The sequence below is a fragment of the Anabrus simplex genome, chromosome 1 (assembly GCF_040414725.1).
Source record: "Anabrus simplex isolate iqAnaSimp1 chromosome 1, ASM4041472v1, whole genome shotgun sequence".
Lineage (NCBI taxonomy): Eukaryota > Metazoa > Arthropoda > Insecta > Orthoptera > Tettigoniidae > Anabrus > Anabrus simplex.
The window spans coordinates 1,554,038,115-1,554,063,286 of NC_090265.1; the positions used below are offsets into that span (position 1 = coordinate 1,554,038,115).

Genomic DNA, 25,172 nt, shown 5'->3' on the forward strand with positions numbered 1-25,172 from the left:
GTACAAATTATAACAAGAAAGTGCGTGATTTGTGTTGTCATTTAATAACGTGTGAAAAGGCAGTATTTGTAAGATAGATATGTTTGAGAAAATGATGTTCCCTGTACCAATGTGCGGCTAAGCACGAGGTCAGCTGGCAAATGTAGCCAGAATACTGGAGATGACGTCAATTGCAGGTCTGTCTATATTTTGTATTATGTTGTAGTTAGATTTTATTTGTTTGTCCCAACCAATTTTTTCAAGACGTGCGTCGGGTTGATATTTTTAATTATCAGGCGAGAAGTGTTATAATTTTGGTCAGCGTGTGAAAATTTTAGCTTTGTAAAATTTCACGTCAAGAAACTGTAAAATGCGACGTTTAAATCTGGTATTAATGTTCTACGAGATATTGTCCAAAGTGAGGAAAATTAGGAAAGCAATAATGGTAAAATAGTTGTGGCGAATGTCTTAAGTTCAAATATCGTTTGAATTCAGAAGTTTTGTCGAAATTAATAATAATAATAATAATAATAATAATAATAATAATAATAATAATAATAATAATAATAATAATAATAATGTCTACCGCGGGATAAAAATTTTCCTATGTTAAAAGTGCATTTAACAAGTATGTTTTACAAGGATCGCAGACATTTAGAAAATTCCAGTGAAATTGGACAGAGTTGTGTTTTATTCACGGGAAGTAAAAATTTTGTGACATCGTGTATGTCGATGATACGGAAAATCGCGGTGTGTTCTTGTATTCTCGAGGTCCGAAAGTTGTAGTAACAGTAAAATAAAGAGGTGTATTTTATAATGGTTATTGTTTTCATAAGAGGATCGAAATGTGAAAAGGGTCTTGGAAATATAAGAAAAATGGATTGAGAGTGAAGAATTTATATATGTGGTGATGAGAGTGATAGGAATACTGAAGGCGAAAGGGAGCCTGGATTTTAAGTAATACCGCTGGGATAAGGCGAGGAGAATGAGTTTTGAGAAAGGCTATGTTTGCCGAGGAAGGATGTGTGTGACAGGCTGTATTGTGGCAGGCTGTAGTGTTTTCCGCTAACAATCCGAAAATTGAGACGACTACTGTGTGAGGCACCGTAGATTTCTAGTAAGATCCCAAGTGAAAACGATTCTAGTAAAGATTAAAAGTCTTGGTAGTAAAAGTCAAGTGACTAGTTACGTAAAGTCAGTATGAATATTAAGATAATGTGACCTCAAGGATAAAAGAGCATTTAGAATACACGGATGGTGTTGTTTGACCATGTAAATTTATTGAATTTCGTTTCATTGGATAGTCATAGATATAAATATTTGAAATTGATGGTAGGCGATTTGAGGGTTTCCAATGCGGTAGTGATGATTATTATTTTTGAATACATCCACTAAATGGTAGACGTGTGTTGGGAATTATTATATTTCTTCCCTAAAACTTCATTGCGCATGCTGAGATCGTGTTTGAGTTGGGGGATTGTTCGTCACGTATATTTATTTTTCGAGTTCACGTTTTGTAACGAGATAGAGACTTACTTCATTTTCCGACTTGCGTTTGTGTAATAGTAAGAGACGTTGTTCCGTTGTGTGTTATTAGTCTGACCAGGTTTACAATTGAAATGTCAGAGTTTGTTTGAAATTGCTAGTTCGCCTGATATGCCAGGAGAAGTGTAATACGACCCATTTTCTGCCCGACAATAGATTTAGGACGTCACATGTTATCCTTGGAGTATACTGATGAGACGTCCTAGTTCACGCTCGACGACAGAATTAGGAGGGTATCGTGTACATAGAGATTAGTGTTAGGATGTACAGATTTTAAGTGAGCCCGACGATAGGTCTGGGATGTCAGCTGTACATACTCAAGTCTCAGATTAGATGTGTTTTTTTTGTTTTTGCGAAGTGACCTGGGCGAAGGTAGCATCTGCAGTAATCTACGAAATATGAAGAGGGTTAGATTGGTAATAATGAGGCCAACTTGTGCGCAGCTCCAACAGCTGGAAGGTGCTCCCTAAGATACGGGACCGTTATCGGCGAATGAGGGTTGCCCAACATTGGATTTCTTCTAAATGGTGATGGAACAGTTTACTGTAATTCTCCATGCGTGTTGAGTTTAAATGACTTCGATATGTTAATTTTATTTTACGGTCTTAATTGTTTTGTCGTTCTGACGTCCGTTTCGTTTTGATAGTGTGCATATTGACACTCAATGTATTAGTGTGAGACTTGAGTTGCAAATGTGGTTTCGATTCGTCAGCCAGTAATATTATTTTTATTTTCAATCTTTATCGTTCTTTCATTTATATACGTAGTTGAATTCGATTAAGTGATAACTTTATAGGTAGTGTGTTGGGACAAACAATAAGTAGAATGGTAGTCATTGTTTTAAAAGGAAATAATTCCTTAAGTTTGTTGTATTTTTCAATGTGGACTGGTAATTTTATTAAGCGTAACATAACCATTTCTAACCTGAAAATCGGTTCGATATTAATACTTTTCAAGTGATTTACCACTTTTTAATTAACTTCAGTGTTTGGCATTTCTTCTAAATGCGTGATGAATAAGTGTTTCCTGCATTTTGCAGTTTTGTTCCTTCAGAACGACGTAACGTAAGATCCTCGCGGATCATGTTGTTGTTGGTTCCTTCCAAACAGTTGTTTGGGTGATGCACAGTTAGCATCGGGATTATATTATCACTTAAGGGTGTCATGATATGACAAATACATGGTGGAATTTTATTTCAATTGTAAATGATGCTGTTAACTCGTAGTGAACACCATGCTTTCCCATAATATTTCGCAACCTATCCAAAGCAACTGATAGTCAATTTGGTTCGATTAAGGGTCCATTCGGCGGGTGTTCCGTATCCGTAAGGGTATTCGACTGGTGGATAACCTTAATTGAGAGGAAATCAGGCGTTCTACTTGTTGCAAGTCAGATTTTCCACGGATCGTGTGGATTAATTCTCAGTTCTCGTTTGGAGTAATAGGTGCCTGGTTTTCAGGTCTTTCCTTTTTCAGTTTTTCAGTTTCGCTGTCCACTAATTTATTACTTTCCCCAAAGCAACTCTTCGATATTGTGAGAAATAAATCAACGCTGTGCAATGTGACTGCGTTTGAAACATTCAATAATAAATTATTTTATAATTTTTTTTTATTTCAAGGATTTATATTAAAATAACAATGTTGTCGTGCCATTTCGAATTTAATAAAAGTTAGTAAGCACATATTTGCTCTTTATTTCAAGTAGTTAGGCTCTCTTCTGAACCCCATCGTTTGGTTAAGATCGTGACCGAATTTCTTCCCGCAACGACCCAAGATTTAAGAGTTCAATATTGCTCTACGGTAGCAGCTGTGGCTAACCAACGATGGAATGGTAAGTTCAAGGGTTCAATATGTATTTCAGATATGGCAATATATACCAACCCATAGCCTTTAATATAGTCCCAGAAATCTTATCAATCTCAGCTGCCTTTCTAGCTTTCAACCATAGCTTTCAATCCTAGGTAAATTGCAGAAATTTGCCCGTAATATTCACCTCCTCTGTCTGATCATTATCCTTATATCCAACAAACTTTACATACTGATGACTAGATAATTTCTGCTTTCTGTAAGTCCTCCATATACACTTATCTTGTTCATTACTGATCCTTGGAATGTCCTTCTCTAACCCGTTTCTGTCTTACAGTACCTATACATTTCTTTCCACTGATCTCTAAAATTCATATGGCTGCCAATTATGTTGTTCTTAGCTGACTTCTTTGCTAAATTCAGTTTCCTAGTAAGTTCCTTCAATCCCTCCTTACCATGCAACCACTTCTAACTCTATCTTTCTACCCCCTCCTTATTTATTTCCCTTTTATAGTATAATGGTTTATAATATAACATACATGTTTTAATGCTCCTCAACAATTGCTTTAAACACGTCTCATAAGCTGTTTACATTTTTATTTACTATTTTCTATTGATCAGAGTTGCTTTTTAAAATTTCTCCATGCCTCTCATATCAAACGCTGGCCCTGTGGTGTAAGGGTAGCTTGCCTGCCTCTTACCTGGAGGCCCCGGGATTGATTCCTGGATAGAACAGGAATTTTTACCTGGATCTGGGGGCTGGTTCGAAATCAACTCAACCTACGTGATTACAATTGAGGAGCCATCTGACTGTTAGATGGCGGCCCCGGTCCAGAAAGCCAAGAATAATGGCCGAGACAATTTGTCGTGCTGACCACATGATACGCCGGCCCCATGCTGTAGGGGTAGCGTGCCTGCCTCGTACCCGGAGGCCCCGGGTTCTATTCCCGGCCAGGTCAGGGACTTTTAGCTGGACCTGAGGGCTGGTTCGAGGTCCACCCAGCCTACGTGATTAGAATTGAGGAGCTATCTGATGGTGAGATAGCGGCCCCGGTCTAGAAAGCCAAGAATAATGGCCGAGAGGATTCGTTGTGCTGACCACACAACACCTCGTAATCTGCAGGCCTTCGGGCTGAGCAGCGGTCGCTTGGTAGGCCAAGGCCTTTCAAGGGCTGTAGTGTCATGGGGTTTGGTTTGGTTTGACCACATGATACCTCAAAATCTGCAGGCCTTCGGGCTGAGCAACGGTCGCTTGGTAGGCCATGGCTCTTCATGGCTGTTGCACCATGAGGTTTGGTTTGTTCTCATATCAAACATATGGTATTGCCCTATAAATAGTCTTATTTTTATGACATTCTTTCCTATCACATTTATTTTTAACAATGACCAATATTGCTTCATGATTACTTACAGCATCTATCACTTCATTTTCTCTCATCTGGTTTTATTAGCACCACCTCTAGAATATTTTTTCCCTCTAGTTGGTTCCAGTACTTTCTGATTCATATGAACTACTTCACCATTTGTTGGTTGTGCTTTCTGTCATTCTTACTCCCTTCCCAGTCAACATTTGGTAAATTCAGATTACCTGCTACAATAATGTTCCTTTTGTGTCATTCCCCCACATAGCTGATTATCATAACAAATAATTCTGCATCAGCATCAGCGCCAGCCTTGCCAGGTCTGTACACCCCAAAAACATCAAGTTGACTATTATATTTAGGGATACTGTAAGTCTTACACCTAGAATGTTATGTTTCTCATTCTTAACTTTTTCATACCTTAGAAATTCTTTTTTCCACCAGTATGAATACCCCCCTCTGACAGTTCCTGACCTATCCCTTATGATAAACACTCCAGTTCCATGACAAAATTTCTGCATTCAATAATATCACTTTGCCGTCATGATTCAATTCCTATTACAACCTTTGGAAAATATATGTCTATCATTACTTAATTACTGTATACAGTAAAACCTCGTTAATTCGAAGTCGTTGGAACTCAAAAATCGGACTTCGCATTACGTGATTTCGAATTAACCGCCAATTCGCAATTCAGAATTACCAACCCTTGCCGCGTTACAAAATATTCTAAGGCCCGTTACTGCATGCAGTTAACCTTGATTCACAGTCTATACCTTTCAAATGCCATGAAAAAAGAACTATTTCCAAAATGTATCCAAGAAGGTGCATTTACAGTATTCAAATAATGCACTCGGATATCTCACTGGTAAACATAACCTCACGCAACGAAAGAAAGAAAAAAAGGACGATTCAAAGACGAGGAGAAATCTATGCTCGCTCCCATGTGCAAGTGCTTTATTAATTGGATTACTATAATGTATGCATTTTAGATGCCTTGTATTTACACAGAAAGTACCCGATGCCCTTAAAAGCGAACTTTCCTATGACTATCCTTGTACGATTTCCCACCATGCCACTTCTCTCGTACTTCAGAAATGTAAATACTTGCCGCATCACGAAGTATTCTAAGACCCATTAATACATGCAATCACCTCGATTCACAATTTAAACCTTTCAAATGCCATGGAAAAAAACTAGTTCCGAAATGTATCCAACAAGGTGCATTTACAATGTTCAAATAATGCATTTGGATAAATCACTGACAAACATAACCTCACGCAGCGAAAGAAAAAAAGCACAATTCAAAGACGAGGATAAATTATGCCGGTTCCCCTGTGCAAATGCATTATTTTTTGGATTTCTTTACCGTTTGCATTTTTATTACAGATGCTTTGTACTGGCATGGAAAGTGCCCGACGCTCTTTAAACATTGTGGCTTATCGAAGCTTAGCCTACAAGGGATACAAAGCCTGCCCAATAGCCACTCATAGCTGTCCGCCCTGTGGATGCTATATTTGCCGCTAGAGGCGCTGCAATTCAACCTCACATGAACACGTCGGTTGGCGGTATTTCTACACACTGTATGCTTACTGGCAAATACAGTACAGACAATACACGACACTTACGGATTTCGCCTTGCTAAAATGGGAGACAATTCAACGGTGGCGCTCCTAGTGACTTGACCTGAACAAATCGCGCTAAATTCAAATATCAATGGAAATGTATATAGGGAAATGGATAAATAAATTACGTCTAGAAAGACAGTGGTATTGTGATATTAACTTCGAAGTTGCTAAAGCAATTCTGGATAAATGAATGAAGAATTATTTAAAAGGTTATTATTCAAAGACTGAAATTAGACATATAAACAAGGTGTGAAATGGACTGCTGTGAAATGGCTTGATCTTTCATTTATGCATTACTTTTTTTTAGCTTTAGCATACCTGCCTGAAATCTTACGGTTGGATTTGTCTTTTTTCCTCATTTAAAAACAATGTATCATCACATTAAGACATTTGTCAATAAAAATATCGGCATATTCCTTACACATATGATACAATGAATTAACATTTAATAGCTGGACAATTTTCCTCTTAACATGAAGCCTACTAACAGAAAGAAAATCTATAAAATTCCGACTTTAATCTGAGAAGAGGGATAAAAGAAAGAAAAAAGAAAGAAAAGTTTGAAAATGTTGTCGATAGTGATGCTTTGAGGAATATTTACGTGCAATTAGAGTAAAAATATAACATACCCTTGGCTGTATAGTCGAGGATTTTTAAAGTCGCTGGCCTGGAAATGATCTGAACAGATCTTATAATTCTTATACAAGCGTAACGTCCCTTCTTTCTTGTACACTTTATCCAAATCGCTTCTGTGACATTTCAAAACCCACAGATCACACCTACAACAACACATCGGTATTGAAGGTTAACTGCTGCACTATACAATAAAATATGCGTATTATATTTTAAGCCCGTTAAAACATGGGTCGAGAAGGTCACAAGATTATCAAGTACTATAAAAATCTCTGTCACTGGAAGAATATATATGCAAACACAATATTACTTACATGTTCTTGTCATGAGGGAACCTGAAGAACGAGCGCGCATTTTTCTCTACTTCGTAATTACTGCAGCCAAACACAGCATATACCTTTCTCCTCATGTTGAGAGGAGATATCAAGGAATGACACACGCTACTATTTAATTATGTCAACTCACTGAAAATGCATAAATAACACCAAAAACTTCACACAAAAATACGTGCTCTTATGACAGAATCAGTACCGTTCAGGTCTATCCGCTAGAGTGAGCTCCAATAGCTGTCCCTCGATATCTCGCTCAGTGTCGTGTATTGTCTCTACTGTATTTGTTACTGGTGACGAAGTTGAATGTTAATACCGATAGAAATAATGAAACTCAATAATGATTTTGTTTTGTCCGAATCCTTGGCTCAATGGTCACCGTTGAGTCCTTCGGTTCAGAAGGACCCAGATTCGATTGCCGGCCGGATGGGTGATTATAATCACGTCTAATTAATTCTTCTGGATCGGGGACTGGTGTTTGTGTTTGTTGATATAGTGATTACTAGACCTCGGATTTTTAGGTGCTAAAATGTTATTTTAACTGCCTAAAACAGACGCTCAAATAGGCTCTACAGTATTTTTAGGCAGCTGCAGTTTTACGTATCTTAATATGCATTATTTAAAACACCGTGTTGATTTTGATAAAGTGATAATAATTCGTTATGGGGAAATATAAAACAAGTTTCACTCACCTCTTGCTGCAAACGTCGCAGAATATAATTTTACCATCCGATGTGAAACGGGTAAACTCTTGTAAATTGAGGATGAATTGGAACCTGACACTTTCGGCTTAATTCACACACTGGCCAAATGGGAAAAGGATATGATTAAAATACGTCAATCATATTACGCTGGTGTACTGCTGCGTTCCGTTTTGTAAACAAGGCTCTAGAAATAAAGTTCCTGGAACTAGTTCCCATGAATTCCCTTGCTAAGAGCCAACTAGGGAATTATGGATTAAAGCAATAAACAGACCAGGTATGGTACAGTAAATACGCAGACCACGAGACGGCAAAAATTAGGTTACTTATTATTATTGCTCTTATTCTGATGATAAAAATTTCCTTATTCTGTTGTGTAGGTGGTACCAAGAATAAGTTATGGAACCTTAGTGACCGCTCCGTCGAGTGCTGCAATGGCATATATTGGAGGGTATTTGGTAAGAGTTGTCGAAGACCACATGCCATGTCAAGAGTGTGTTGATAAAATTAGTAGTATCCAGAGTCAATCTCCACTAACGTCATTAATAAAAATCAAAGACAGAGGTGGTCTCAGGTATCCAAAGCCAAGTTTTGTTTCACTGCTGATGAAACTGGGGGAAGTAAGGGACGAAATGTTATCGGTAACGCTGGGCAGTCCAAAAACAGCACAAACATTAACCAAAATACTGTTGCCACGTGTTGCTAAAAATCCTATTCTACAGTGTGGGAAAAGTGATCATCCTGAGGAACAAAGCAGAATAATACTGCAGAAGTTTCTGCAGCTCTCTGTCACTAACTACCGGTACGCTAATGGCATGACAGATGAGTATCGCTGAGAATACTTCTCGATAAGGAAAACAATTTATGAGAAGAAAATATCAAGGAAAATAGTTGAAGTCGTTCCTTTTCACTGAAAATCTACGGTGCGGTAGTAAAAATATCTAGTGCAGACCGTATATCCTTTTAAATGCCAGACATAAATTTCGATAGTTATATGTGTTATCTGAAATGAAAATCCACAGCTGAATTGATCTCTTAGGAGTAAAAGGTGAACATTAATTATTTTCTAATTCATTCTGCTCAGGAATGTATATAATATACAGGAAGTATAGTATAGAGGTCAATTTGTGCTGGCTTTAACTCCCGTTACCAATGCTACTGAGTGCTGATGTGAGGTGGTATACTAGCGCTGCAGCGGTCAAGACTCGCACTGCCAGGCGGACACTGTTTCTGAAGAGAACACTGCGAGTGAGCAGGCTTTGTATTCCTTGTAGGCTAAGATCGAAATATCCTATGACGAGGGGATAAAGTATCTCGCTTCCATGTGCATTGTAACACACTATTATGACCCCCATCCCTCACACTGTACGATTTCCTGGCTGGCAATTTCTCCTTTAAAACCATAAGACCGTTTGGGCTCGCATTAAAATAAAACAATGCAGTTTCACCGGCAATGACAATATTGTTCGGTGCCTACGAATTTATTATATTTGCCACGTTTTTTCGTCAACTGTCGGCATCGCCAGTGTTCGCGGATTCGGTTTTCCTGCACACTGCTTGTTGCGTGATATTACGGCCTTCCTTAAAAGGTTGAACACAAAAGAATTCCGATTACATTCAACTTAGCAATCATGAAGTAAAAAAGAAACTCCCGACTTTGATTAATGAGATAACATCTAATAATAACTACAATGTCTCGAAACAAATTCTAAACCTGAAATCCAAAATCCATAACAACAACGTAGTAATTACAAAAGCAGATAAGGGCAACACCATAGTAATAGTGAACAAACAAGATTACATCAATAAAACTGAAACCTTTTTTTCAGACAATACCTATACCTTAATTAACAAAGATCCAACAAACAAAATACAGCGTAACTTAAAGAACCTTCTTAAAAATTCTAACTTCATTTTAAATGATCAAGATTATCAGAAATTAACTGTAATGAACCCAAAATTACCTACAGTCAGATCACTGCCCAAAATTCATAAAAATGATGTCCCCATTCGGCCTATAATTAATAGTATCAATAGTCCTACCTACAAAACCTCTCAATTCCTACACAAATTCCTAAAAAAACACTTCAAATTTCACAACTCCAACCCCATAAAGAACTCGATCGAACTTTGTAATTCCCTAAATAAGTTCAGTCTACAACCAAACCACGTTTTATGTTCTTTTGACATCACCAACATGTATACTAATATCCCTATCAACAATACTATTAACATCATAAAAACAATCTGTTGAAACATAGCACATTGAGTAAAATCGAAATTGATGAATGGTTAAAATTACTTAATTTCGTTTCAGACAACAACTATTTTACCTTCAATAAGAGAATTTACAAACAAGAAAGTCTAGCGATGGGAGACCCGTTATCTGGAATACTAGCCGATATATACTTAGATAATCTCGAACATAGTAAGATTATTAATAACATCAACGGACTCTGTCTTTGGCATCGCTATGTTGATGATACCATAGCTATCATTGATAAACAAATCAACAACAGCAATAACATACTATCATTCCTCAACAACTTAGATAATAATATTAAATTCACTAAAGAAGATGAGTTCAATAACTCTTTGAACTTTTTAGATATCAAAATCACACGAGCAATGAACAAATTCGACTTCCAAATATACAGAAAACCCACCTTTTCTCCAACAACCATAAAAAATGATTCTTTACATCCCAACTCACATAAAAAAGCAACTTATCACAGTTTAATATATAGAGTGTCCTCTATTAATTTAAAGAAAGAATTACTATTCATCAAGGAAATAGCTAAATTCAATGGATTTAACACGAGTATGATTGATAAAATCATCAATAAAACCAAACTGAAACTAGCTACCAATTTAACTCCATTAAAACCCGTCAAACCAAAATACGCTAAATTCACGTTCACTAACTATAGCATTTACCCGATAACCAATTCATTAATGAAGCACGAAATAAAAATAGCCTACACAACAAAAAACACTAATCGTAAATTATTCTTCAATCACAACTCTATTAACATCACAGACAATAGTTACTCTGGATCAGGAATATACAGATTGAAATGCTCTACATGTAATTTTTCTTATGTTGGCCAAACTGGCCGCAGCTTCTCTACCAGATACACCGATCATTACAATGCCCAAAGACACAACAAATTCTCCGCAATGGCCAACCATATGAGGGACACCAGGCATAAATTCACCACAATAGAACAAGACCTCCATATCCTAAAAAGAGTCGATAAAAGCAAACTCATGACAGAATATGAAAACTTATTTATTTTCCTCCACCAACATTTTAATAAAGATAAAAATCTAAATGACACTATTGATAAAAAAAGCCCCTTGTATGAACAGATTCTTATTTTATTACGAGAATCAACTTCCCTCACCAACAAATTCTTAAAAATCTTCAACCTCACATCAATTAGAGTTCCCACCTCCCCTACAGCTAATATACTCCCCTCCCTTCCCCCCGCCGCTAGTACCACTAATGCAAATACAACCAATAAACCCATAGCCACACCCACCGTAACATCGCTCCCTTCAATAGCCTTACACCGTTACAACACGCGCAGTAATACACTCTCTTCCTTCCCCCCACCAATAGCAGCCCCCCTCCAATAGTTACGTCAACGCAAACAGATCCCCCTCCAGCACAAAACTTCAGTTATAACACACGTAGCAAGAAGTCTACTGTTGCAAATACTTCTAATTCATAATATTACAAGCTATCTTTGTCACCGTCAAATGGTAAGTGCATATGATTCTACTTCAATATTTTTCAAATATCTTTTCACACAATTAACCCTACTTTTCTTGCTTCCATTTACAGATTCCACTTCTATATGCTTCTTCAACTAGAATATCTACAAACTCACAATTTACAACATTTGAACATCACTTCAAATTTTGAGATGGTCCATAGTGATCCTATTTGAAACTGTTCTTCAACTTCTATTCACCAACTTCATATCCTCAACAAAAAAGTGTTCTACAACTTCACCATATGCATCTGACTTTCGTCTTTTATCTTCAAGATCATGATTAACTTCGGATCTCTCGACTAACTTTGACTTTTATTCTCTCTTCTTTACTTTGATTAAGGTAATGGGACCAGTAGATGACACTTTAAGGGAAATTTCAGACTCAAATATTCATATTGAATTTCATGCAGGGTGAACTATTGAATTTATTATTGATTTGTTTACTTCAGTAATCCCTTTACATAAAAATATAATGAAAGTAATAAATGGATTCTTTCCCAACTATAAAATCGAACAAGAAAAACAGTATGACAAGTTACCAGTAGATGGCATCTGTCTTTAGCCATTGCGCTAGTAGTTGACACATCACGACACCAGTTGTTGACAGTTTGTTTATAAAAAGTTACTAACCCACAACCTTTTCATTATTCATATATAGAAAACTTTAAATAAAGGGAATACAAAGCAATACTGAAACAAGGTTATATCATTGAACCAGATATCTTAAAATGTGTGATATTTATTAATTTCTGATACTCGATAGTGTCCTCTGTTAGTGTACAATTTGGGGCTTGAAATCACTTCCTTTATATCTTCCTTATCATACCAACACACATCGTCAGTTTTTGGCCACTTCCATGCATTAATTCCTGCAACGGCCATTACATGGATACATGCCCGATTTTTATCCAACTTCAAAATAATTCCAGGATAATATTCACCCTCATAATCACATATCACAAACTCCCTTACGGAAATTCGTTGGGGCACTTGTTCAAAACACGTTCTTCTGATTCACTGTCATTTTCTGGAATTTTAGTCAACTTAAGCCTCTTCTTGACTTTTTCATTTCTAATTCAGCACATTTTTTCTTCATAGTTTCTTCTCTGAAACTTGCTCTTTCTTCTTTCAATCTCTCTGCTTCATCTTTTGCTTTTTTTCCTTTCCTGGAATAAGTGCCAATCTTTTGATACCACAACACTTGGACTTTTTTTCCTTCTTTCTTTTTGGTGTTGTTGAAGGTAGTTCTTTAGGGTAAAATAACGCTCGTTTGAAGGGAGAAGGGACATTGCTTGTGGAACATTCTGCACCAGTAGCATTGGTATGATGACACCTATTGCCCTCAAGTGAAGGTTGCATTGTTGGAGTGATTGAAATATTTTCAGTTGGATTAAGATTCTGTGTTGATGTTGAGGGGATGGGCTGAAAATCTGATGATGATCCTTGAGTTGGTGACTGGGTTGTGGAAGGAGAAATCTCTGACAATGACAGTTCATTTTGAGGCATATGTGCTGTGTTTTCTTTTGCAACTGCCAGAATAGTAACTTGATTCATGACAGTAGGTGTGGCATCAAGCACTGGTATGTCCTTATCGATTACTAATGGGCTGTTCATCATGGGAGGTGAGCGGACTTCAACAATTTCCACCAACTTCCTCCACAATAAAAATAAGTTTCTGTCCTCTTCTTCAATGTCTTCTATCCAGCTGCCACAGTTTTTTTTATGCTTGAAGTATTCAATTTTACTTCCACCAATTTCTTTTTCCATTACTTCTATGGCTACTTGTTATTCATGCCACATGCTGCTGGGTTGCCGAAACACTGAGACTTCTTCCTTCCCCTCAGTCGAAGGAATCTTTGAAAAATCAATGGCGTCTGGATGCTTTGGATGCGTATGCTTAATTCCTGGTGTCTCTTCATGAATGATATGTACCAGGAGTTGCTGGGTTTACCATCAGTAAACGGATTGTCACGCTTTAATTCGTGCACTAATCGTTGCACGCTCACTAAGAGTTCGTTTTTTGTTATTGGAAAACCAGCTTTTCCCATTTCACTATCCAGTCACACAGCATATATTCTTCTCTTCATTTAGAACACTTGGTGGGCCCATTTTTCTTCTGAAAGGCGTTTGTTCACTCTTGCATTTTTTGCAAATGTTCATCAATGTTGCACGTGGAACACCAAATCTAGTAGCTGCAGTGGCATATGGTGTGTCCTTCTTAACTGCTTCGATGGCATTTTGCATTGACTCCAAGGAGTATTTAAAAAGTGATCCTTTCCGCCTGGCAGGCTTGATAAGATAGATACAGGACTCTGAAATTAATAACAAAAGCAATGTTTAGCTCAGAGCATAACCTGCAAATTTAACATACCTTCAACAAACTGTAGTAACTGAGCTATAACATTACTTTCACACATGTACCTAAATTTGATAATGTTTAACAAATTCTGTTAATTCTGACTGAAGTTAAGTAGATCAAAACGGGCCATACCCTCTGTCCTAAGTGTGCTTATAACCGTGTCATGATTCATAGGCGTACATAGACTGCTACTTATCATTAATGTAATATTCCATCATCTTTAAGTTTTTCTTTCCTTCCTACAATATAATTTACCAATTAGAGATTGATACGAACTACTGTATTCACCAGAATTTCGTATCACATTGAAGTATACACATTCAGGCTGTCATGTCAACTACTAGACCCATGAGGTCTTGTGGACGGGTTGAGAAGATGGCATGCCCTGCCAACTACTAATTCACTAGCTATATTAGAGACCAATAGATGACACTAACAATATATTTCTTCAGTCGAAGTTATAACTTCCGAATATGCTAATATTACCCTCCCCAAAGAATGTATTTCGTAAAAATGAATCAAATGACCAAGGTACAACAAAACCCTGCCCAGCAACATACCTATATTGTTACTTCCTCGTTAACACTAACTTTAAGCAGGCGCCATTTTTACATCTTCTGCTCATACGGCTCTTTATAAAACCTCTTTGGAAATATGGAGAAGGTACTACTATATTTCCCTTTATTTCATATGCTGCACTCTGGAATCATAGAAGGGAACTATTGATTGAAAACGATTATAACTTCCCTTACAAGCTTAAGAAGAAGGGTAATCTGGCGCACCGTGTGGAATGGGAGGTCGTCAAGGACACACATTCCAGTGACCATTTCCCTATCTTTATTGGGTTGGCTGACGGTCTCCCCGCCGCTCAACCCCCGGTTAAAGTAAGCAGACGAATGCGCAACTTCAATTCTTCTCAGTTTCAACATTTTTTAGCCCACAAGTTTGCAGCCTTAGGAGGTCAACCGGTGTCCTACAGTTCCTTCACAGCTATTATTACTGAATATCTCGATCTCTACCATCCACTACAACCATATTTCCCACCTAAATCTATCGTTTATGCTCGCTGGTGGGACGCGGAATGCACCGCCTTAATATCACGCCGGAAAGCAGCATTGCACTCTTTTCGACGTTTGGGTACGTTCCAATCTTATTTACATTATAAAGTCATAGTAGCACAATCGAAAAAGGTTTTTAATGATAAACGCCGCCGAGCTTGGAAAACATTCATTGCCTCGTTAAATAGGCAGACACCGTCCAAACATATATGGAGAGCAATCGCTGGTCTATCGAATCGCCTCCTTAATCCACCGTCTACTATACATTTCAATATGGATGCTTTGATTAACTTTTTCATCACCTCACGCCGGATTCGGTAGACCCTCAGTATGGTTTCGTTATCCCTCCTAGTTCCAATACTTTTTCGTCGCTCATGAGCCCAATTGACATAGACGAATTAAATCTGGTTATCAATACTTCCAACAATTCGACACCTGGACGGGATGCGATTTCGTATTCCGTATTAAAGCAACTCCCCCTTCTAGCTAGGCAACTTTTACTTCACATTTTCAATCATTGCCTTGAGACGGCTCGAACCCCTTCCACATGGAATGACTTTTATCTCGTACCCCTGTTGAAACCAGGTAAAAATCCTCTCCTCACTGATAGTTACCGGGGTATCTACCTGGGCCAATGCCTTAGGAAACTTTTCCAAAAAATTCTTCTGGAACGCCTCAAATGGTCCTTCGATTTTTATAACCTGTTACCAAAATATCAATTTGCCTTCCTCCCGGGTCGTTCTGCCTCTGATGCCATTCATCTTTTGGTTACAGATATCAGTTTAGCACGCTGTCGGAAAGAACCTTTGTTGGCAATTTTCTTTGACTTACGGGAAGCATATGATCATGTTGACCTAAAAATTTTACTCCAAAAATTGCTAAATTATAAGTTTCCGCCGCTCTTTATTAATCTCCTTTTGAATATGCTAAGGCACAGATCACTTCAACTCAAACACTTCCCACAAATCTCAGCACGTCTGACCTCTACGGGGCTCCCTCAGGGGGATATCTTAAGTCCTATTCTCTTCTCAATTTATTCGATGTCCCTCGAGAACATTATTACACGCAGAGCACGTATGATCCAATTTGCTGACGATCTCGTGATATATCTCAGTCTTCCACAACTTGACGAGGTTTATAAGTCATTACATCTGACGTTACTGGATTTTGGAAAGTGGCTCCATGATCATAACTTAGAGGTATCTTTTGCCAAATGTCGTGCGATGATTTTCTCTTGGGCTCGGCGTACAGATCACCCGCCTATTCGCTTCCAAGGGTTTTCGATCCCGATAGTCCAGTCTACTAAATATCTTGGTATTTACCTTGACCGGAAATTACTATGGCACTCTCACATAAAATACCTGGTGGATAAGTCCTTTCCAAAAAAATCACTCTTTGTTGCCCTACGACATAGATCTTGGGGATCCGATCCTAGTACGATGCTTCTGTTATACCGTACCATTCTTCGATCGTCTTTGGATTATGGCTCGGGGTTTATCGACACGGCGGCCAAGACCAAACTTAACCACTTGGATTCACTGCAAGTACAGTTTGTTAAACTTTGTCTTGGGGCTCTACCATCTTCCCCCAACAATGCCACCCTGGTTGAAGCTGCGGAATTCCCCTTAAATCTGCGGCGGAAATTGCTAGCAACCAAGTTTCTTCTACGGACTTTATCTCTAAACTCTCACCCTCTCATCCCTAAATTATCTTTACTCGTTCGCTATTATCACGATATGGGTACTTCGTTACACAGATTCCCCGCGCTGGCTTGGGCTTATTGGAAATTTAGCTATCTTCGCAACTCTATTCTGCGTAACCCGTCCACAGCTAACTACATCTTTCCCTTTCAGGCAAACTACTATGTCCCTGACATGATACTCCCCACGTCAGGGGAGGTCCCATCTTTTGGCCCGGCCCGGACACAAAGTGCTCGGAAATATGTCCATCACATTTTGGCACAGGATGTTCACACATTAGCACCAGTCTTCTATACGGATGGGTCCAAAATTGGTACCCCCCCGTGTGTGGGGGCGGCCTTTTTCTCCCCAGATCTTGTCCTAGGTAAACAATTCTCCCTCCCGTCGGAGACTTCTATCTTTACGGCTGAAGCTTTCGCCATCCGTCAAGCCCTCTTATACGTTAAGTACTCCCGCCTCGAAACTGCTACTATTGCTTCTGATTCCTTGAGTGTACTTCAGGCTTTAGACAATCCCACTCACCGCTCTCATTGGTACATTCAGAATCTCAGAAAAATTTGTTTCGATCTTCATCAACGAGGTAAACAGATTAAATTTCTTTGGGTTCCGGGTCATTCCCATATCACTGGTAATGAACAGGCTGATCGCTTAGCCCAGGCTGCTGCGCATGGTCAGGGTGTGGCGTTTTATTTGATGTTGCCCTACATGGAATTTTGGAGCGGTTGTTGCGAGACTCTACGACAGATTTGGCAGACTGAGTGGAGTAACCCCGCGTGTCGAAAAGGGCGGAACTTATTCACAATTCTCCCGAATGTCCCACGTTCTCCGTGGTTTACAAAACATCCTTATACTCGACGTCATATTACGAATCTTGTCCGTTTGCGGCTTAACCACATGTGCACGCCGGATCAATTATTTCGGATGAAGTTGGTCGCGTCTAACCTCTGTCAGTGTCGAACGTCGATTGCTACCATTAATCATCTATTTTTTCAATGTCCGTTACTCGAAATTAGTAGGCGTAAATGGTTACAACCTTTTTTTAGTACACACTTCGCGTTACCCACTCAATTGACGTGTTGGATACTCGATCCCACGCCTACTACGGTAATTGCCCTTTCGAATTTCCTTCATGACACTAATTGTTTACTGTAGGTTCGGTGTTGTTGTTTTTCCTTTTCCCCTTATGTGTCGACCTGGTCTTGTTTGTGATTGGTAGAAGTCGCCAAGTATCGGTCACTCTGGCGTGAAGTCTAGTACCTTGTGTCCTTGTGCTTTTCCTGTGTGGTAGATATGTAGTTGAATTCCTTATTCCCCTTTTTTACATTCTACATATTCTTTTTCATCTTCTCCATCTTTTGGGTTTGTTTAGAGGATGCGTGGCTGGGTATACCGCTCCCAAGCGAAGCCCATTAAATTATACGATCAAGACAAGACAAGACAAGCTTAAGAATTGGTTTAAGATCTGCAAGTGCCATCTACTGGTCCTCTGTCATCTACTGGTCCTTTTACCTTATATAAGATTTTTCGCCATCGTCTAATTATAACCGCCAGACTATCAACTTTACTTTTATGCAATCTTACTACTTGTTGTATAACAATCTGTTTTATCCATTGTACTTATTTTAGCAGCCTTCTAATGTTAATTTTGTTAATACTTCCACTATTGTATCTCATCACATTGTATTTTCAAACCATCATTGTTATTTTTAATGTTATTTCACTTCAAATCTCTTCAAGATTTTAAATTCATTTCATTACTACATGTTATTTAGACGCTTATTTTTAATTTAAGGTTAAGACTATGGCTGATGATGCCTTCAGGGAAGGCGAAACATGTACCACTATTAGCTAACACATTTATGTAAATCATCCAAGACGATTTTGTATTGATTAGGTGGTCTAATAAATAACTTAATGTTATTATTTCAATCAAATATCAATACAGACCAAAAATGATATTCATTACATGTAATGAGAGCTTCTTCGAATTAGGCGGGATTTTGAATTAACCGATTTCGAATAATCGAGGTTCTACTGTATTTCTTTCTTTGCTGGCAGGATGTAGTGTTTACAGTCCACTATGCCTTCTGGTATGGGCTAGAATGAATTTGTTACTTTCACTGACCTGTCTCAGTCTCTTCCTTTGCTTTGACAATATGAAAGCGACCGAGGTATGAGCGATTCTAGTAATACCATTCCTTATGCAGCCAGTCCCTGTTACGAATGGTGTCCAAATATCGCACATAGGGTCAGTAGGTGCATGCATTTCAGTGGGCTTGGCAGACTGATATGTAATAGCAACTTCTGGTTCAGTGAGGATAGCAACATAAAACTACCTCACTCCTCATTTCCCTAGTATACCTCTTCAGTGACACCTAGGCTATCTATTATAGCTGTTGGTAGAGCTGTAGAGGATCAAACCAGCCTTCAGGTTGAATACCCAACAACAATAGTTCTACAGTTTAACACTAACAATTTTATATCATCTTAACTTGACTTCATGCTTCCTATACTGTCATCACTGCTCCTTAGTCCACCCCATCTCCCTGAATGTACCTCTCTATAACTCTTCTAAACAAACCTGCTAACTTATATGTGCCATTACGGTTCAAGTAAAGGCCATCTGAGCGCAGACCTCCATCTTGTACCCACCCGTTATGATCTACAAATCTCACTCCCAATTTCCCACATACCCATACCATCTCTCTCTCTCTCTCTCTCTCTCGTTCTCCTCAACCTGATGGTTGGTGGGTAGTATGACTGTCATCGTCCAACAACCTTCTATCCTGAGCCAGCTGCTTGATTAGTTGATATAGACGTCACCCTTTAATGCCATCGAGGAACCCTGCTCTTGGTCGTCCTTTTCTAGTCTTTCCTTCCAGTTTCCCTTCAAGCAGTGTGGTGCACCATGATGAATGACAAAGTAAATGACCTATTGAAAAAATCATCTTTTCGTCATCATTTTCTCTTTCAGCTCTCTTAAGAACTTCTTCATTTGTTAGCCCGTGAGTCCTGGGTATTCGCAACATTCGACGCCAGCACCACATTTCAAATACATCTATTCTTTCCTTATCAGCCTTTAATTGTGTCCAGGTTTCAGAGCCATAGGCCGCAATGCTTCAAATGAAGCTCTTAATGAAATGCTATCTTACTGGTTGGGATATTACCTTGGAGGTCAACAGGCTTCTGTTTTTATTGAAAGCTTCTTTAGCCCGGGATATTCAAGAATGGATGTCCTTTTCACACCTCCCATCAGATGCAATGATGCTTCCAAAATAACTGAATTGATTTACTTGAGCCAATTTTTCTCTGTCCAACCAAACATTAACATCCTGTTTACCATCTGGAGTACATTTCATTATCTTGGTTTTTATTTTGTTAACATTCATGTTACATTTTAGTATTAGTGGATCATTCAATTTCTTTAGTGAGTTCTCTATCTCTTTCTCAGTTGCAGCTATGAGGGCATCATCTGCGAAACATACTGTTTGGTGTAGTTGGCCATTTATTTTTATTCCATGGGTGGAGGTGGCTGAAAACTCTTTCACTGCTTCTTCTAAATACACATTGAATAAACAGAGATGACAGACCACATCCTTGCCTCTCTCTCTTTTTTTTTTTTTTTTTTAAATGCTACAGTAGAGTCTTGATTCTCCGACTTAAACGGGACCTGGAGTACGTCGGATCATCGAAAATGTCGGATAATATGGAATAACTTTGAAAATAAACTAAAACAAACAGGAAGGCTATACTGTATTATGTACTATGTTTTACGGGACTCTATTTATTGACTTATTAATTCAATTGTACAGTAGATGCAGTACTCTTTTCTTACTACGCCTGTAACCAGGTGCAGACGTCTTGGCTTGGGCTGCAAGAGTTTTGATGTCAGCATCTTGAAATTTAGCCCAGTCTCAACACAATTAAAAATCTGATCACCGGTTAATCCTTCAGCAAGGATTATTTCTTGAAATTCTCTTTTAAATTTCACAACATCATCGGATTTAGCTGACAGTTTTTCTCCACAGATATTAAGCTGCCCAATATCGTACCGTTTTTTCCACCGATCAAGCCACCCAGCACGAGCAGTAAAATTAGGGTCCCTTTAGTAAACTCCTCTTGCAGAATGGGACCAGATATTGACAAGCGCTTTTCCTGGTTTTTAGTGAACCAAAGAAATAGTGCTTCACTTACTTTTTCGTACTCACATTTTTCATTGGTTTTTTTCTAATTTTCAGTGCATCACTTGTTGCTATCGTAGAGCACCACTTTTCAATTTATTCCCTCGTATGTTTCCAGTCTCCCACTGTAACACGTCCAACACCATAATATGAAGCCATTTTTTGGAGAGTTTCCCCTTTGTCCAGTCTCTTTAACCCACTCTACTTGTCTTCCACAGAAACAATCTTTTTCTTACGTTTACTCGCCATACTCACAGAGGATATGAAAACTACTGTATAACATCCGCACCCAACCAATACTACATTGAACAATCCTACCGCATGACTGCCAGTGCTTGTCCCACAGTCACACCCTCCACACCCCGTGTCCCAGAATTGCATCCACCTAAATTTCAAATTAAGACTACCAGTGTCGGATAACACGGAGTGTCGGATAAGCGAAGGTCGGTTGAGCGAGACTCTACTGTATTTGTTCGGGGTGTTGAGCCATGTGGATCTTTTGCCCCTACTGGCACCATATTGTATGAACCTGCGTGTAACTGGAATGGCGGTAGTGTGGAATGTTGTGTGTGAGGAAAGGAAGATTAAGGATGTTACAAACACCCAGTCCCCAGGCCAGGGATATTAATCATTAAAATTAAAAACCCCTGATCCACCGGAACCGAACCCGGGGCCGCCGGGTGACAGGCAGGCGCATTGCCCCCTACACCACGGGGCCGGACATCCTTGCCTTACTCCTTTTCTTATTTTCCCATTGATTTGCTCCTTTCCTATCACGCTGTCTGGTTCTTGTACAGCTGATAAATGATTTTCCGATTTCTGTAGTCCACTTACAGACTTCTAAGGGCTTTAAACATAATATTCCAGTTAACATTATCAAACGCTTTCTCTATATCAACAAAAGCAATTAGGATGTTCTTATTGATTCTTAGGGCTTGTTCAATAATTGTTCTAAGGCTCAGAATTGCTTCTCTTGTTCCTCTGTTTCTTCTAAACCCGAATTGATCCTCAGAGGTTTTCTTCTATTCTTTTCTCCATGCGATGGTAAACGATTCTTGTAATAATTTTGGAGGCATGTGTTACCAGGCTTAACATTCTATAATCTTGACATCTCTTTGCACGATTACTTTTCGAGACAGGTATCAATACAGTTTTCTTAAAATCTTCCGGTATTTCTCCGCTAATATAAATATCATTTACTAGTTGATATAAAGAAGTTTTCGCCTTATCCCCTAGAGCTTGTAGTATTTCACCTGGAATTGAGCCTACTCCAGGAGCTTTCCTTTGTTTTAGCTCATTCAAAGCTTTATCAAATTCCTCTCTAAGCATACATGGTCTCACATCATCTTGTTCTATCTCACTTTCATTTTCTGTTACAATGTCCACTATTTGTCCTTCATACAGGCCTTCTACATATTCTTTCCATATTATATCTCTCTTATCATTCTCTGTTATCGCATCTCCATATTTTCCTTTTATTGTATACTCAAGGGCTTTATCTTTCTTTGGAACTGCCTCCGGACTTCTGAAAAAGCTTTTTCGGTATTACCTTTGGTTATATTTTCATCTATCTGTTTACACTGCGCTTCGATCCATTCTTCCTTTGCTTTTTTTAGTTTCTTGATGGATTTTATTTCTTATTTTCTTGTATTCTTCACGATTTCCTTTCCTTTTGGCCATCTGGCGTGTGTTCATTAGTTTCAAAATGTGGGGTGTAACCCATGGATTATAGATTTTTCTCTCTTCTTCTCCAAAACAATCTTCTGCTGCATCAATTATTTGTTTCTTGATTACTTCCCATTTTTCTTGAACACTACTTCCAGCCAGTACTTCAGTATTAATTTTGTTATTAGTTGTTTCTTTGAACATTTTGATAGCCTCGCTTTCTTTAATTTACTCAAATTCCATTTTGGTTGGGGGCGTCTTTCTATTCTTCTTTTCTAAAGTTTCAGTTGGCCTGTCATTACCACAGGGTTATGATCGGAGTCAATATCAGCCCCAGGATAGCTTTTACTTGATTTTACTTGATTTCAATACCGTTTCTTAACTATTATATAGTCTACTCGATATCTACTACCATTTCCAGGCATTGTCCATGGGTATATTCTCCTTTTTGGCTGTTCAGAGAGTATTTGTAATTACAAGGGAGTGACTTCGACAAGATTTTATGAGCTTTTCTCCCCTTTTGTTTCTGAAAACAAGACCCATACCATACACTCATTTAAATCTCCAATCACCCCCCAGTCTCATATTTAAAATAAAATGTTGGGAGGAAATTCTAATTTCTTTGAAAAGAGTTTAATAGAATTGAAAATTTTTGTCAAGTATTCCTATAATACTGACCATTTATGACTGTCAAGTGTTGAGCTGCATTTTTACATTTCTTTTATGTCCTATTTTACCCATTGACTGTTCACTTCCCTGAAAGTACATATGGAAGTTTTCCCCATTGAACTGTATAATTATTGTAAGGTTCTCTTACCTTTAAGGTAGGAGAAACTTGCTGTGGAAATCTATTGACCAAGCTATAAAGAAGAAGGAAATATATGTTAGTAAATAAACACAATGATGTTCATCAACTTAAATCACATGTAGAAAGACAGGAACATAAAATAGAATAAACAAAGCGACAGGTCAGTCTTGGAAGGGAGGGCAACTAAAAGAGGAAACTGTATAGACAGAAAAATGAAAGAGACAAAAGATAAATGATGATAAATACAAGTAGAGAAGAACTAACACAGGAAAAACACAAAAAGAGGAAAGGAACTTATTGCCAATAAGTAATGGAAAGGAACTAATAAGTGTCAAATCAAATCATACAGGATTACAGGTAAATAGCTGAACAGAATTTATTGAAACTTGGTATATAAATTCAGCAATAACCAGGGGGAGCACTATGCTATTAGTATACAGTGGCATATTCATATAAAGGGGTGGGGGGTGGGGGGGGGGAAATGTGCCCAAAATGACATTTTTATTTTTTGCTTTTTCTCTTAGAATTCTAGAATTTTTATTGTGTACATGTTTTAGAAACCCTGACATAATATTTTCTCAAAAAAAGAATCAGAACTCTTCGTAAATAAAACTACCATATTCTATAAAGAAGAAAACTTTAAAACATAGTACCAATGTGTCATTTTATCTCTACTGTGCAGGTAAAATAACATGCATTTCACCATACACAGAAGAATGAAAACACTAAGTAAAAACCTCTACGAGGTCTTAATATCCTTGCATATGTTTTTATGGCTTACAAAGATCACATATACCAGGCGAGTTGGCCATGCGGTTAGGGGCGCGAAGCTGTGAGCTTGCATCCAGGAGATAGTGGGTTTGAACCCCACTGTCAGCAGCCCTGAAGATGGATTTCTGTGGTTTCCCATTTTCACACCAGGAAAATGCTGGGGATGTACCTTAATTAAGGCCAAGGCCGCCTCCTTCCCTCTCCTATCCCATCATCGCCATAAGATCTATCTGTGTCAGTGCGACGTAAAGCCAACTGTGCACAAGGATCTGAGTTACAGGCTTCTGCACTGCTGATTTCTATTCATTTCCAAGCTTTTTCAGATGATTGGCATTCCTCAGCCAATTTCTTCTAGAGTCCTTTCTCTTCTAGAAGTTTTTTATTGGAAAAAACATACATCTGTTAGCCATCTGAGCCACAACCACCAAATGTTCTTCAATAACATCAGGGTTTAATTGTCAAAGTCCTGTCTTAGTAAACCCACTCTTAGCATTAGCCACACATGCTGATTTCCCATATGTAGAGGCATGATTTTTTCGCATTCACGATAAGAGCAACAAGAATAATTTTGATATCTAACGAATCATATGATTCTGGTTAAGAAATTAGTGATTTTTTTCATGAATTACAGCAAATTAAAACAACAAAGCCAGTTTAAAACAAAATTTACTTTGTTTGCGATAAGTACAAAAATACAGCTTAATTCTTGGAAAACCGGGCGAGTTGGCCGTGCGCGTAGAGGCGCGCGGCTGTGAGCTTGCATCCGGGAGATAGTAGGTTCGAATCCCACTATCGGCCGCCCTGAAAATGGTTTTCCGTGGTTTCCCATTTTCACACCAGGCAAATGCTGGGGCTGTACCTTAATTA

At 38.4% G+C, this 25,172-nt stretch overlaps 1 protein-coding gene across 1 annotated transcript in view; it reads right to left on the reverse strand.

The window, feature by feature from the left end:
- Positions 1-25,172, reverse strand: part of LOC136880344 (ubiquitin carboxyl-terminal hydrolase 50) — a 199,804-nt gene that overhangs the window by 25,337 nt on the left and 149,295 nt on the right. The window contains exon 11 of the mRNA XM_068229180.1: positions 23,544-23,586. Coding sequence (XP_068085281.1) covers positions 23,544-23,586 — 43 coding nt within the window. The remainder of the gene's footprint in view (positions 1-23,543; positions 23,587-25,172) is intronic.